Raw genomic sequence first — 14712 nt, 5'->3', positions numbered from 1 at the left:
ATAGCGACTGGCCCTGGAGGCTCAGAGGCGCATAGTCAAACCGGGGGTGCTCTTATACGGGCAAAGCACGCCTAGGACGCAGAGAAGGCTCGCAGACAGCTTGCTAGGGAGTCCAGAGTCTCGACGTATGTCTGCACGCTTTCCAAATACTCGCGTTACTCTCGCAGATCATGAGACGCTTCGGTAGCACTCGAGGGTCCACAATTCTTGAAAGCTTACAACGATGGCGGATTCCGTATCTCTTTCGTAACACCCGAGGCCTTTCTTGAACCGTCATCCTCTAGCGGCGCCCTACGTCCGCGCACCAAGCCGAAGAAAGCGCCGTCGTTTAGACCGCGGGAGATAGCACCTGCTGAGCCGGGCAACCCGCTCGAGCAGACCCTGGCCTTTGTGTCACCGCAGGTACAGGCAAACGAGGAGAAGAAGCGGCGCCATGAACAGAAGGCCAAAAACGCATTGCAGGCGAGCACGAGCACTATCGCGCGCTTGAGCTCCGACGGGCAACAAGTGGCACGCTCCGATAAAGACAAGGGCAAGCAGCACGCTGTGAACATGTCGCGCTCGAAGAGCGAGACGCGTATTGATTTGACGAGTCAGTCGACGGACGAAGAAGACGGATGCGACGGTGTAACACGCGAGGGATCTGCCATGGACGTCGATTTGTCGCAGCCTGAGCCTGCAAGGACATCTCGCTCGTCGAGGGTGAGAGATATGCCGCTGCCACCCCCTCTAGCGCGCCCTGCATCCGTCGCAGACATCCGAAGCACTGGACACAATCTTTTCTCTCCCTCTGCATCGCATGACAGAGGGCCGCGCACGCGCGACCCATCACTTGTCAAGGCTGTGACGACGATGTCTCGATCTGAGCAGCCCTTCATGCAGCGGGAGACTCCTCCATCGCACCCAGCATCCACGAACAAGACGGCCAGTTCCAGTAGACGGTTCAGCACAAGTTCGCAGTCTCAGCCGCAGGACTGGAGCAAGGGCAAACAGCGCGCCACAGAGCCAACACTCGTGGGCCACGCAAATGTCACATCGAATGAGGATAATGAGGATAGTGAGGATAACATGGCTGTTGACGAGCCCGAAGCTCCCCGAGAACACGTGCTGTCGAAGAGCGACTCAACGAAGATACCACCTATGCAGAAGTGGCCCCACATCCAAGCAATGCCCACAGCAGACAAGCGCAACCTGACAAAGGCCCCCGCCTCTACCTCCTCACGCCCATTTTACCATCCTGTCCGCGACCCTTCGCCCGTCAAGTTCAGCACGGCATCCCTTCGAGGCGTACACTCACCTGCAGAACCTTCCAGACCCTCTCCATCACCCATACAGACCCAGACGACCGCTTCGAGTGCCTCTTACAGACCTGCATGCACGCCCTCCAGCCAGTACGCCTCAGGTCCGCGTGCGTTGGGCATGCTTGGCGTGCGGGGCCGATCTTCACGCCTGCACCAGCCCTTCAAGGCTCCGCGGCCTTCGCAGGCCTCGCAGCAGACCCTGCAACGGGACGTGCCCACGCATATGTTCTCGGAGCCCACGCGGACGCAATCGCGTATCGCAGGAGTGCTCACGACCACCAGTGGTCCATCGAGGACTGCCTCAGCAGAGTCGTCCTGGGGAGAGACACCATTTTCGAACACCGGCTCGAGCATCACAAACAGCGGAAAAAGAGTGAGCAGTGCGCCGGCGAGTGGTCTGTTCGCCTCGGAGCCGCCAGTGTCAGAGGTTGAGGACGATGGAGCGGTGTCAGAAGGATATTCGCGCGAGGAGCACTATTCGTATTCGCATGAGAAGCGCAACGACGAGGATGTTTCCCGACAGGCTCGTCCACCCCAAGCACCCGTCTCACGCCGCTCACTCTCACCGGAGGCAACTCTTGAGGCGGACTCGAGCTATGGGGATATAATGCCCGAGTTTGACCTGCAGACCATAAATATGATCATGCAGCCATACGACTGTGTGAAGGCGTGAGGATATCGGGCGTGGAGACTGCGAGTTGAGGGTAGTACACTACTTTCTTGTCATGCCACGTACTTATTGGATACCCTATTTGTTCTTGGATGTCGCGCGTGAGATGTACCTGGTTTTCCTCAAGAACGTCTACAGTATATTATGGTAGTTGTGATCGATGCCAAGCAATCAGCCAGAGATGGATGAACGTCGAAGCGGACGGGCTGACTTTTCCATCAGTGTGACTAGGGCCCATTGTCGAAGGCGATGAGCATCGAAACTACGATATTCCATTCCCCCCGAGGAGATGCAAAACCACGAATAGATAGCATGGAGAGCGAGCAGCACACATCAATGCAACAAATCAAGAACAAGCGAGCACCAAGCCATAGAAATGTACGAGGACTCGAGAGCTGGAATCTCTAGTTGGACCACAGGTGGTGTAATTTTAGCTGCTCTAGGCAGAACCACTGAAAGCGACTCGATTAGACGATCGGAATACCAGCGTACTCATCGTAGCCGAGGGCGAGGTTGAGGTTCTACGTTTTGTTAGCACAGTCCTTGCATGTAAATGTGAGGTTTATACCTGCAAGCACTGTGTCGCCGCACCCTTGAGAAGGTTGTCCAATCCGCCCTGCAAAACGAAAGGCGTCAGCACTCGCCCGGAGACGCTAGCAGCCACCGTGTACGCACCACAACCACCGCACGGTCGCCCTCGCTGTGCACCTGGAAGCCGCCGACGGTCCAGCCATGCCTACCCTCGACGTCAAGCAGCGTCGGCACCTCGCTGCGGATGCTCACGAGCCGCTCGTCCGCGTACCTAGCCTCGTAGAGCTCGCGCACCTCGCGCGCAGTCACGCGCTCGCCAAGCGGCATCGACAGCACGCTCACGATCCCGCTGAACCACGGCGCGACGCTCGGCGTGAACGCGACCCTGACGCCACCGCCGTTGCCGCCGAGCAGGCGCGAGAGGTGTCGGCCCGCCTCGCGCTCATGGATGTGGTCCGTGAGGGCGTACGGCCGGATGCCGCCCGCGAGGCTCTCGGGCGTGACCTTCGGTGCGGTCGTAGGCCGGCCGTCGGCGGCGGGCGGGCCTGCGACGGTCCCCGCGCCGCTGTAGCCCGAGACGCCGAAGACGGTGGGCAGGGCGTGCGGATGCAGGTGCTGCAGGAGCGGCGCGACGAGGAGTTGTGTCGACGTTGCGTAGCAGCCGGGGTTCGAGATGCGCTTCGCGGCACGGATGGCGTCGCGGCCGTAGAGTTCTTCACACGCGCACGGTCCGAGCAGAAAAAATAGCCAATGCGATTTTAGAGTTCTAGTTTACAGGGACGACGAAGCAGAAGCCTTACCCGGAAGCCCGTACGTCCAGCCGTCCTCGAAGCGGTAGTCTGCGCTCAGGTCAACAATGACGCTGCTCTCGCCCTTGCGCTCCTTGGAGCCGCGGTCGATGGCGTCGACGAACGGCTTGCAGACTCCGTTCGGGAGCGCCGTGACCCACGCGTCGACCTCGCCATCCTTCTCCATGCGCTCGACGTCCTCGACGGAAAGATTGGAGTATGTCATGTCGGCCTTGGTGTACTCAGCCAGCGAGTAGCCAGCGAGCTGCCGTGACGAGACGTGCGTCAGCTCGAGATGGGGGTGGTCCGAGAGCAGCGACGTCAGTGTCTGGCCAGTGAAGCCGCGTGCACCGATCAGCGCGAGTTTTTTCGGTTGAGAGGCGGCAGCAGTAGCGTAGCCCCGAGATGAGCCCGGGACGGGGCGGCGCGCCAGGGTCGAGTACGAGCGAATGCCCGTCAGGTTCGTCGCGCGCTGCGGAGGCGCAGCTGGGCCTACGGGGAGGTAGGAGCGGTCGATGCGGCCCTTCTCCTCGAAGGCTTTGACGATCTTCTCGACTTCGTGAATTTCCTGGACGCCGTACCAGAACAGGCTCTTGCCCGCACGGGTGAAACTACCGTCCGCGCGCTCAAAGTGCCACGCGCGGTTCTCGTCGTCGGCGCGCGCGGTCCAGAAGAGCTTGCGGTGGTCCTTCTTGATCGCGTTGAAGACGTTGTCGACCGTGCCGTTGAGTATGCCGCTGCGCGAGGCGAGCAGCTTCGTCATCACTGGGATCTCGTCCTCCGGCTGAGTCACGATCGCGACGACGTCGAGCGGCTCGTCGCCGTAGATCGTGTATGGCACCTTCTTGAGCTCGTTCAGCACACCCGTCACGCTCTGGTCACCCGCGAGCACATCCGGGTCGCGGTCGTGGATCACCTGGCGGATGCGGTCCGGGCCGACGGAGTCAAGTGATTTGTGCTTGAAGAGCTTGTACCCGCGGCGAATCAGCGTTCCTGCACCCGAGTCTGTGAAGAGCTCGCGCTGGAGCATATCGGCGCTAATGACGGCGACGGACGACGAGCGCGGGAGATGGTCAAGCAGTTCCTTGAACTCGCGGAGCTTGAGCTTGGTACCGTACTTGACCCACGGCTGACGCATGAGCTCGTCATACTCCTCGTCGAGGTTGATGACGTCGAGCTTCTCGCTGGTGACACCGTGGAAGAGACCACCTTTCTCGTTGAGGAAGACAATCTTGAGCGGCTCGAGTTCCTTGGCGAGCTCGCCAGCGGCGATATCGGCATTGACATTGAGAATCTGGCCATCCTCCGATTCGGCCAAGCTGGTCAGGATGGGCAGCGCACCCGCACGGATAGCGGCTTCGAGCGGACGCTTGTCAATCTTGGTGATCTTGCCGACGAGGCCGTACTTGGCCTTATCGAGGAAGTCTGCAGTGAACACGCCAGACGTGATTGGTCGTGCACGCGTGCCGAGCTTTTCAAGAGCGTTGACGAGACGCAAGTTCTCCTCGAGGAAGACGCGCCGTGCGATACCGAGTGTCTTTGCATCCGTGACCCGGATGCCGTCAATGTAGTCCGGGACAATGCCTTCGCTTTCAATAATGCCATTCAATTGTGGGCCGGCACCGTGGAGGACGACAGGGTAGAGGCCGACGCGGTAGAGGAAGCTCAGGCTGTGGGCGAGCTCGTCGACTTGGTCGAGCACTGCGCCGCCAATTTTGATGACAGCGAATTTGGCGGGGTTGGATGCATCCGAGGAAGAAGAAAAGATGCGCAGGTAGCGTTCTACTTCACGCTTGGTGCCGATAGAGTACAGCAGGCGAGTGATGGTGTCCTACCGACGACATTCGGTGGATGACGGGGTGTAATATGGCAGAAGACGCACCCTGTCAGTCTGAGCAGCAGATTGAATACCTCGCTGCAACAACGGTTTGCGCCTGACGGCCTGCACGGCGGCATGACGGGCTCCAGCGACGACGAGTGCGCGCTGGGGCACACGAGCACCGGCTACACGGATAGCGGAGAGCATTATTCACGGTCTGGCAGGTTGCGGGGGGTTGAGAGCAAGGAAATGAGACAAAAAGGCGTGCAGAGGGTATATAAGTGCTCAACAAACCTCGATGTCGCTGTGTGAGGTAGCGGAGATGGGGACGGGAAGAAATGAGAGTGCTCGAAGCCGAAGCGGAGGATGGAAAAACGGGAACAAATGAACTGGACGCCCATCGTGGCCACACTATTGTTTGGCGCCCGCGGCGAAACACTGGACTACCCGCCAGCACTTCCTTGCCTCTCGCAATAACATCGCAAACGTCCTCAAGGTGCTCAAGAACCCTGGAAGTCCCACTAGCAATTCATAGCAGAACATGCACGCACAGTGCCACGATTAGGCCATTGAAAATCTCCCGTTCAGGGTGCCTTTCCAGGGAGCAAACGACTTGCAGTACGCATGCTTGGCCGATCTCGTGTTCACCGGCACCATCCATATTTTCAGCGATAGACGATCTCAAATTTTCGTCTCTTTGCATAGCCATGCGTACCTTAGTCCGTCTTCCGTCGGAATCAGACCCTTGCGAAAAAGCAAGCGCGAAAAGTGTCTCGGTACCTGGCGCGCCAGAAATCCTGAGTTATCCATCCTACGGTGCGTGCCGCAAAACGTTTCACCATCCTCTCAGACTTGCAGGACGCCGCACCGCCAGCGTACACTATTCTAACTGATGGCTGCTCGACCGGGTCATGTAGAGACTTCGGATGCTGGCCTTACGGGATGCAGAGGCCATGCCATACCAGTGAGTCAGCGGCAGGGAGCAACTGCCCATATCTTGTTGGGTATGCGACTCGGGTATTACTCATCAAATTCTACTTTTGTAGATGTCTAATCTGCTGCTGCTGAGTGCTACACTGGCACAAAAAGAGATCAGTACCAGACAAGTGCTAAAAGGCATATGCAGAGCTAACCTTTACGTGGCACGGCTTCTTCGTGCTACAACAGTGCTTGATTGTGGTGGCCATTATGAAGTCAATATTCATACTCTGTAGAAGAGCCGGAAATGGGATTGCTTGGCTGCAACTCTGAAACTCATATACCTTCAACTGTCCATTTAAATAGGCTAGGCACAGTACTGTAGCTTGCGGCCCTGTGCGCCAAAACGCCACAAAGCTCCTGGTATCTCAGCTTTACCATGTAGCACGAAAATAAATTCAACGGCGACCTCTAATAAAACCTATACATCCGTATAAATCCCTCTATCATTCGGCACAGATCTATAAACCACGGATGTGGGGGATTGGGGGGCAGGTCCCCGTCTCGTTACTCGTCACACGTATCGTGATCGCTTCGTGACGGCGTGACGATATTCAGAAGTCACCGCTCTCGTTTTCCTGTTCCTGACCACCATTGTCTTGGCTGCCGCCCGCTGTGCGGTTACAGGACAATGTCGGAGAATATCCTTAGAGACGATGTCGGAGAGTCGCCGCTCCAGAAGAGGCGGCGGCTTGATGCAGAGGGTGAAGTCGAGCAGAGCTTTGGAGAGTCGAGCGGCGGCGGCGAGTCAGAGTGCGTACATCCGTTCCTGCATCTCGAGCCTTGCGCTGATTTGGTAGACCCCCAGGACGAGCTCTTCATCGGCGCAAAGTATGTCTGCGGCAAACGCTTTCTCGATCGTTCCTGCGGGCTCGTCTTCCGTTTCCCAAGTCATACATCCCATCCTCAGTCCTATCACTGCATCAGCGTCTGAGCCTGCCCCGCCAGTCGTGACCACCGACGTTGCTGTTGCACGTTCACCATCTCAGACAGCCGAGGCTGCAGTACCTAGTTTTATCCGTGGAACACTGCAAGATCCAGAGGTACGGAGCATCATTGACAACCTCGAACAACTCCAACGCCAGATGCGCGTGCTGGTAGATGCGGACTCATCGACTATGCTTGTCAGTGACATGGCACGCAGAATGCTGATGACTATCTACGACATGGAGGCTGCCATTCACCGCCAGCACATCGAACGATTGCGCAGGGAACGACCGACTGGTGCCACCGCCGCCGGTCCGCCCTTCTCTGATCTCGACTACCTGTGGAATACTATTCTGCAGAGATCTGAGCATATTGCGGATCTTCCCCCTGTCCTTCCGAACCTTGACTTAGATGCAGAGCGTAGACGTGAGCTCAATCTTCATTGGCGGTCGCATTTACGTCTCATACCGATGATCGCAGGTCTCAACGAGAGCCTCCGCGACATCAATTCTCTGACTGCTCGTTTGTATCCTTCTGTCCGACCACTTTCAACACGTCCTCTGCGCCGCGAGACTACGCCGTCTGCACCATCTCCTACGACACGTCCGACTTGGTACCGCATCGAGCCATCGGAAGATCGCTGGACTCGCGAGCGACGGCGCCGGCAGGAACTGGAGCATGCGCTCGACGAAAGTTTGTCTGTGCTCCCCTCGCTGCGCCATGACTCGCGTGCGAACAACCCAGGCTTTACTCCGTGGGGACAGTCGCTTAGAGATACAACTATGATACCGCGACAGGAACCTCGCTGTACGTGCGTGCCCTTCTATCAAATTTGGACACCATTGATTGTGCTGGGCTAGCTCCCGTTCCAGATGTTTCTGCACCTCCAACGGAGAGTCATATCGAGTCCCACTTGCGTGCGTTACACGCAATTCATCGTGAGCCCGAAGATGACCCGCCGATACCGGAAAGCTTTGTTAGCTGGCACGGCAGCCGGCCAAATGCTTCAGCCAGCAACAGTGGAGAAGCAGACGACTGGACCCGGGTGGATTGGCCAATGGAAGTGGATGAAGACCCGTCTTGGTCCTCGAATCCTCGTTTACGTAATGACCCTCCAGCAGACTCTGCGACCTTTAGGGATCCCTGGATACGTGCTATTGAGCGACGAGAGCGGTCTACCACCCCTGCAGCCCTGTCCCGATCAGCGACTCTCCCGAGCTCGAGCAGCGCCGCACACCCCCGGGACGCACGTTTTTCTCCTGTTGTTTCCGAACGTAATGATATTGTCGTAGCACACCGAGGCGTCACATCACCTGTGAATCCACCACTCCCTACGTCGCGGTCCTCTAGCACTCGTCCGATAGTCGAAGAGGAAACATCGCCTATTTCCACACGCAGCGATGACCTGGCCCGCCGCCGCGAAGCGTTGGCCAGGCGCCGCGCATGGCATCTGCGGCAGGTCGAGAGAGCCACTAGCCAGTCGAGCAATGGGTCGCGCTCTGGAATCGACCCCTCGCGGAGGAGCATCTTTGGGGATACTCCGACGAATCTGCCCGGCATCCAGGAGCTCTTTGGGGCGTCGTCTCCGTCTTCTGCGGGACCTTCGCCTGGCGTTGTGTCTCCCTGGGAGCGCTCCGGCTTCTACAGCCCACCCATCATCTCGCCTCGCATAAGCAGCACACGTCCAGACCCGTCCAGTGCTGCGGAGGAAGAAATGCAGGACATTGCCGAGACGATTCGCCTGCTCGAAGACGACCGCCCCGCAAGCCAAGCAGCACGGCCGGCACAAGCGGCGCACACTCCCAGCTGGCAACCTTCTGACTTGCGCGAGCGTCAGGCTTTCATACGCGAACAGAGCCGCAATTTTGGTCGATCGGGTTCACAGAGGCGCGATCGCGCAAACGATGGGTACGGAACGATCGCAGAGAACATACGCTCTACTCGTACCACGGACGATCGTGAGGCGACGAGGTCCTTCGCCGCTATGCGCGAGCGGTTCGCGCGCGAGCAGGAGCGGCGGCGTGCGTCTGGTCGTACTCCGTTGCCGACCCAGACTATCGCTCGGTTGGAGGAGCAGTTCGCGCATGTACGGCACGCTGATTTTGAGGTACGTATGAGCTCCGCCGTCCTGATGTTTATGTGGTGACTGACGGTATCGTATGGCAACAGCAGGAGGCCTTGAGGACGATTTTTGGTGCTCTTGGGCATGGACAGGCGCATGTGCCGCGTGGTACACCGCAGAACATCATCGATGGCTTGCCGAGTGGGACTTATGGCGATTGGGCAAGGCCTGGCGAATCGGAAGAACACTGCCCGATCTGCTTCGACGACGTAAGTTGCCGTTCTCTGACTTCGCAACGACACGACGCTTACATACGGTGATACAGTGGACACAGGACGATTCCTGCCTGCGCATGCCGAACTGCACGCACTGGTTCCACAAGCCATGCCTGGTGCAATGGCTCAAGACGGCACGCACCTGCCCAACCTGCCGCGCACCCGTTGAGGCCGGGCGCGAGCGCGAGCGCAACATATTCGGCCGTCCCCGCCTGCGCATCTCACCCGGTGGAACCGCGCCGTTGGCCGTACGCGTCCGGAATGACAGCGCGGCGACCAACACGAGCCAGAGGCGCGAAGGTCCTTCTCGACCTCTGCCTCCGTTCCGCACCGTCGACATCAGCGATGGCGAGGAAGACACTGTGCTCGTAGAGCGCCGGCGGCGCTCCCCGTGGCGGCCCACTTTCGGAGCCCCCGCTCAACCTACGCCGTGGAGCAACCCTGGCGCCGCGGCCAGTCGCGGCGCGAGCGAGTCCTGGCACGACTCTGGAAACACTGCTGGCCGCAGTGCCCCGGCTCCCAACAATAACACTTCGGGCACTGCGTGGTCGACGAGTGCGGCTGAGCCTGGGTGGCACGTTCATGACGCGTGGGGCGCTACTGCGGACGTGCGCGATAATGGCGCGGCTGGGCCTGGCGGAGGCGCGTCTGGAGGCCGGTCTGGGGGCACTGGTGGCGTTGCGCGGAACGAGGGAGAAGGGGACGGGAATGCGCAGACGAGCAGAGCCCGGAGCCCGTGGTACACCCAGAATCACTGGGGAAGTCTGGACGGGTCATGGCCCCGTGGGCCGTGGTAAGGAATTGCTGGCGATTCAAGACGTACGTAGGATGCCTCGCTAGTGCTATTTATTCAGGGACAGTGTATTACAATTGCGATGTACTTTTATCTAGTGTACTGTAAATTAAATGATGGATTCTTGGAAAGTGGACGTGTAAGCTCTTTGCTCGCAGTCTTGACGCGTTGGGTGAGCGGGAGGGTTGCATCACAGACCTACTCTCGTTTTTCTCGGCCCATGAAGGAGGCATCACAACTATGCAGTCAACTCGCGATCAACTTCTCGCTCTCGTCCACCTTGACACCGGGGTCGAATAACAGATATGCTACGGCTGTGCCATGGTCCAGGCCTGCAGAGAGCGCATCGCTCGACTGCCGCGCGTACTTCGCTGGGACAGTGGAAATCATACGTGCTCCAGTCTCTTTAGAGCCGCGCCCAGATCATATATAACGGGCCCAGCAGCCTGCGTGTGTTTCCCACCACCACAAGAACAGACGGCACAATGACGACCCTGAACATCCAAGGCAAGATCCTCACCCCGGCGTCAGGCGAGGCCTACACTACCGCGCTCACGCGCCTCTCGGAGCTGTCGCAGCTGCCCGCAGGCTACATCGTGCAGCCATCAAACTATGCCGACGTCGCTGCCGCAGTCAAGTTCGCGCAGGCGCAGAGCCCGCCGCTTGAGATCGCCATCAAGGGCGGCGGCGCCCACGGCGCGACGTGGGCAAGCTCCTCGGGTGGGCTCGTGGTCGACCTCGGTGCCACGCTGCGGAACGTCACGGTGGCGTCCGACAAGCAGAGCGTTGTCGTGCAGGGCGGCGCACTCTGGGGCGACGTGTACGAGGTGACCGCGAAGGAGAGCGTTGATGTCGTCGGCGGGCCACTCTGGTTCATCGGCGTCGGCGGGTTCACGACCGGCGGTGGGTACAGTCCGCTCGGCGGCGAGCGGGGGCTCGCGATAGACAACTTGCTCTCCGCGACAGTCGTCCTCGCAGACGGGCGCATCGTGAAGACGAGCAAGGACGAGGAGCCGGACCTGTTCTGGGCGATTCGCGGTGCGTGTACTTCCTGTTTTTGTGACAGGGCGTAGACTGAGAAGAACGTCAGGCGGAGGCGGACAATTTGGTATCGTTGTGGAGTTTGTCTTCAAGGCCTATCCTCCTCAAGGTCCTTATGGCGTTGGAGTGCTTGCATACCCGGGTACTGAGATTGAGAAGGTGATAAAGGCAGTCAAAGATTGGAAAACGACGCAGACACCTGCCGAGACACTAGGGATTAACTTCTCTCGGGCTCCCCCTCACTTCCAGGTACGCCAGGCCTTCTCTATCATGTCTATGACGCATTTGACGTTAACGTGTTAACACTCGTTGCAGCCATCCGTGGCGTTACTGCCGACGATCTTGCACGACACCAATGGCGAGCGCTCCGCCAAATTACTTGCACCCTTCCACGATCTTAAGCCGGTATTCGAGAAGACTGGCACAGTGCCCGACCTGAACATGGTTTCACACGGTGCCGACGGGTCCCTCAAGAACGCGCCGCGGCGAGTCGTCATCCGTGGCGCCATGTTTAGCGACTTTTACCCTGAGCTGGTGCTCGCCATTTGGCAGAAATGGGTCGCGTTCACCGAGACCAGCGAGGACGTCCGAGCGTCCTCCGTCTTCTTTGACCTTATGAGCTCGAAGAAGCTCGTCGAGGTCGGAGCGGCAGATACTGCACTGGCGCTGCGCGTGCCACACAACTGGGTGGCCGTCCAGGGAAAGTCGACGACTGACGCCGGAGTTGCAGCCGCAGACGAGTGGGCAAAGTCTCTCTCCGGCTTCATTCGGCAGAAGAATGCAGAGCTGTCGGGCAAGGACCTTGGATGGTTCATAAACATGTGCCAGGGTGAGGAGAAGCCTGAGGACATCTTTGGTGATAACCTGCCTAGGCTGCGGAAACTGAAAGCGAAGTATGATCCCCAGAATGTCTGGAGCAAGGGAGTGGCCCTCGCGCCTCTGCACGAATGATTTATAGACACCTTAGACACAAAGTGTACATCAGCTCGGACTAATAGGTGACTGACGGCGATTACTACGAATATTCTTCTTTACGCACGTAATGCACGGAGGGCCTATATACCGTTGAAGAATTCAATGAGACCACAGGCATACTAGACCTGCTTTTCAATGCGGCCCTATTACAATGTGCTCACAGACACACCTGTGAACGAACCTCAGCGAAGTTGCCGATGAATCTAGCTTACGGCCTTAAATTTGAGAAGGTCATCAATGTGTCATCAGATTATGAAAACATACCGACCCAGCTCTCTTGTGTATGACTCGGAGCGTCTCTCCGCACAAAAAAAGAGCACGCTTATCTCTATTTCTCTGTGAATTTTTAGTGTCTTCAAAGCCTTGAGATGTGCACTGCTCCAAGGAGCGATGAAGCCTCAAGCAGCGGTGGTGTTTCAAGAAGTCGTGGTTGTTTCAGGGGGTGGTTGATGACTGGGACCCTGAGATGGATAGGCCTTGAAGCTTGAAGACAAACTCCACAACAACACCAAACTTCCCGCTCCCCCCTAGCACACTCCTCAGCCCACTATCCGTCGCAAAAACAAGAGTGACACGTACCGCGGATGGCCCAGAACAAGTCCGGCTCCTCGTCCTTGCTCGTCTTCACGATGCGCCCGTCTGCGAGGACGACTGTCGCGGAGAGCAAATTGTCGATCGCGAGCCCCAGCTCGCCACCGAGCGGGCCGTACCCACCGCCGGTCGTAACCCGCCGACGCCGACGAACCACAGCGACCCGCCGGCAACGTCGAGGCCCTCTTTCGCGGTCACCTCGTATACATCGCCCCAGAGCGCGCCGCCCTGCACGACGATGCTCTGCCGGTCGGGCGCCACCGCGACGTGCCGCAGCGTGCCGAGATCAATCACGACCCCGCCCGAGGAGCTTGCCCACGTCGCGCTGTGCGCGCCGCCACCCTTGACGGCGATCTCGAAGGGCGGGCTCTGTGCCTGCGCGAACTTGACTGCGGCAGCGACGTCGGCATAGTTTGATGGCTGCACGATGTAGCCTGCGGGCAGCTGCGACAGTTCTGAGAGGCGCGTGAGCGCGGTGGTGTAGGCCTCGCCTGACGCTGGGGTGAGGACCTTGCCTTGGATATTCAGATTCGCCATTGTTGGAGTATCCGGAGACCCACATAAGCCGCAGGGCCCACTATATATTCCCTGAGCGCGGACTTGGTCTCGAGCTATTCCAGCGTGCCGACCACCCTCCCACCCTCGGTACGTGTCCCACCAACTACCGAGTAGACTGGTCGCGAGTCTAGTGCGAACTAGAGCGCGCATTGTTTCCACTGCCTAAGCGAAATATTACGGCGCTGGAGTGCTTGTATACCCGGGCACTGAGATTGAGAAGGTGATAAAGGCAGTCAAAGATTGGAAAACGACGCAGACGCCAGCCGAGAAGCTGACGATTAACTTCACCCGAGCTGCCCCCCACTTCAAGGTACGTCACGCCCTGTCCACCCATCGTTAACGTGCCAACGTTTGTTGCAGCCGTCAGTGACAATCTTGCCGACGATCTCACATGACACCAACGGCGAGCGGTCCTCCAAATTGCTTGCGCCTTCCGTTCAGGCGACCTTAAGCCGGTGTTCGAGAAGATCGGCACTGTGTCCGACCTCAACACAGCCTCACATGGCGCCGATGCGTCCTTCAAGAACGCGCCGCGACGGCTCATCATTCGCGGTGCCTTCTACAGCGACTTTTACCCTGAGCTGGTGCTCGCCATCTGGCAAAACTGGGTCGCATTCACCGAGACCAGCGAAGATGTCCGCAAATCTTCCGTCTTATTTGACTTGATGAGCCCGAAGAAGCTTGTCGAGGTCGGGGCGGCGGACACTGCGCTGGCGTTGCGCGTACCGCACTACTGGATGGCCGTCCAGGGACGATCCACGACCGATGCCGGCGTCGCGGCCGCAAGTGACTGGACAAAGTCACTCTCCGAGTTTATTCGACAGAAGAATGCAGAGCTGTCGGGCAAGGACCTTGGATGGTTCATCAACATGTGCCAGGGTGAGGAGAAGCCAGAGGACGTCTTTGGTGATAACTTGCCTAGGCTGCGGAAACTGAAAGCGAAGTATGATCCCCAGAATGTCTGGAGCAGGGGAGTGGCCATCGCGCCTCTGCACGAATGATTCCTAGGTTTAGACACAAATTGTACGTCAGCTCAAGCCAACAGGTGATCAGCAGTGTTGACCACAAAATCTGAATATGTATACTTGTATGTGGACACGTCGTTTAGGCGGCGTGGTGGATGTTGAAGCACTCGAAGCGATAGATATTCGTGTGCATTGTGCGCTTTATCGGTCCAAAAACTTACTAACAAACTGCAATCCCGTCGGAGATAATGGGTCAGTGAATCTGGGTTTAAGCATTGCCAACGCATGCCAGCTTGCGTTTCAAAGAGAAAAGGTCCCTTGTTATGCGTACATCAAGTATACAAGAATGAGAAGTCAACACTCTGTTCTAGTTTTGTTCTGCGGATAGACGGGCGTGGGTGAACGTCTTGAGCGGGAGCGAGAGTGCTTACGTAAGCG

The 14712-nt window shown here is 58.2% G+C and overlaps 6 protein-coding genes across 6 annotated transcripts; 4 read left to right on the top strand and 2 right to left on the bottom strand.

Annotated features, from left to right (window-relative positions):
- The first annotated feature begins 6 nt into the window (after positions 1 to 6).
- PHACADRAFT_259323 (uncharacterized protein) lies at positions 7 to 2612 on the top strand. Its single transcript, XM_007397777.1, has one exon. It carries the CDS (start codon positions 553 to 555, stop codon positions 1972 to 1974), a length of 1422 nt encoding a protein of 473 aa, XP_007397839.1. The 5' UTR covers positions 7 to 552; the 3' UTR covers positions 1975 to 2612.
- Positions 2613 to 3240: 628 nt separating this feature from the next.
- PHACADRAFT_259321 (uncharacterized protein) lies at positions 3241 to 5420 on the bottom strand. The gene is made up of 3 exons (XM_007397776.1): positions 5404 to 5420; positions 5173 to 5326; positions 3241 to 5121 (listed from the first exon to the last, which is right to left on the bottom strand). Exons 2-3 carry the CDS (start codon positions 5314 to 5316, stop codon positions 3274 to 3276), a joined length of 1992 nt encoding a protein of 663 aa, XP_007397838.1. The 5' UTR covers positions 5317 to 5326; positions 5404 to 5420; the 3' UTR covers positions 3241 to 3273.
- A 3962-nt stretch (positions 5421 to 9382) lies between these two features.
- On the top strand, positions 9383 to 10291 carry PHACADRAFT_259318 (uncharacterized protein). The gene has a single exon (XM_007397775.1). The coding sequence runs from the start codon at positions 9429 to 9431 to the stop codon at positions 10146 to 10148; it is 720 nt and encodes a 239-aa protein (XP_007397837.1). The 5' UTR covers positions 9383 to 9428; the 3' UTR covers positions 10149 to 10291.
- A 179-nt stretch (positions 10292 to 10470) lies between these two features.
- PHACADRAFT_185863 (uncharacterized protein) lies at positions 10471 to 12287 on the top strand. Its single transcript, XM_007397774.1, has 3 exons — positions 10471 to 11182; positions 11211 to 11434; positions 11501 to 12287. Exons 1-3 carry the CDS (start codon positions 10630 to 10632, stop codon positions 12134 to 12136), a joined length of 1413 nt encoding a protein of 470 aa, XP_007397836.1. The 5' UTR covers positions 10471 to 10629; the 3' UTR covers positions 12137 to 12287.
- A 308-nt stretch (positions 12288 to 12595) lies between these two features.
- Positions 12596 to 13405, bottom strand: PHACADRAFT_210840 (uncharacterized protein; the record flags this gene model as incomplete). The annotated part of the gene is made up of 3 exons (XM_007397773.1): positions 12871 to 13405; positions 12740 to 12811; positions 12596 to 12687 (listed from the first exon to the last, which is right to left on the bottom strand). The coding sequence occupies exons 1-3, from the start codon at positions 13286 to 13288 to the stop codon at positions 12596 to 12598; spliced, it is 582 nt and encodes a 193-aa protein (XP_007397835.1). The 5' UTR covers positions 13289 to 13405.
- Positions 13406 to 13582: 177 nt separating this feature from the next.
- PHACADRAFT_259314 (uncharacterized protein) lies at positions 13583 to 14432 on the top strand. Its single transcript, XM_007397772.1, has 2 exons — positions 13583 to 13619; positions 13670 to 14432. The coding sequence occupies exon 2, from the start codon at positions 13975 to 13977 to the stop codon at positions 14308 to 14310; it is 336 nt and encodes a 111-aa protein (XP_007397834.1). The 5' UTR covers positions 13583 to 13619; positions 13670 to 13974; the 3' UTR covers positions 14311 to 14432.
- The last annotated feature ends 280 nt before the right edge of the window (positions 14433 to 14712 follow it).

This window comes from Phanerochaete carnosa, assembly GCF_000300595.1.
Source record: "Phanerochaete carnosa HHB-10118-sp unplaced genomic scaffold PHACAscaffold_7, whole genome shotgun sequence".
NCBI classification, from domain to species: domain Eukaryota; kingdom Fungi; phylum Basidiomycota; class Agaricomycetes; order Polyporales; family Phanerochaetaceae; genus Phanerochaete; species Phanerochaete carnosa.
The sequence above is the reverse complement of the archived record's forward strand: the minus strand, read 5'-3'. Positions and strand labels throughout refer to the sequence as shown.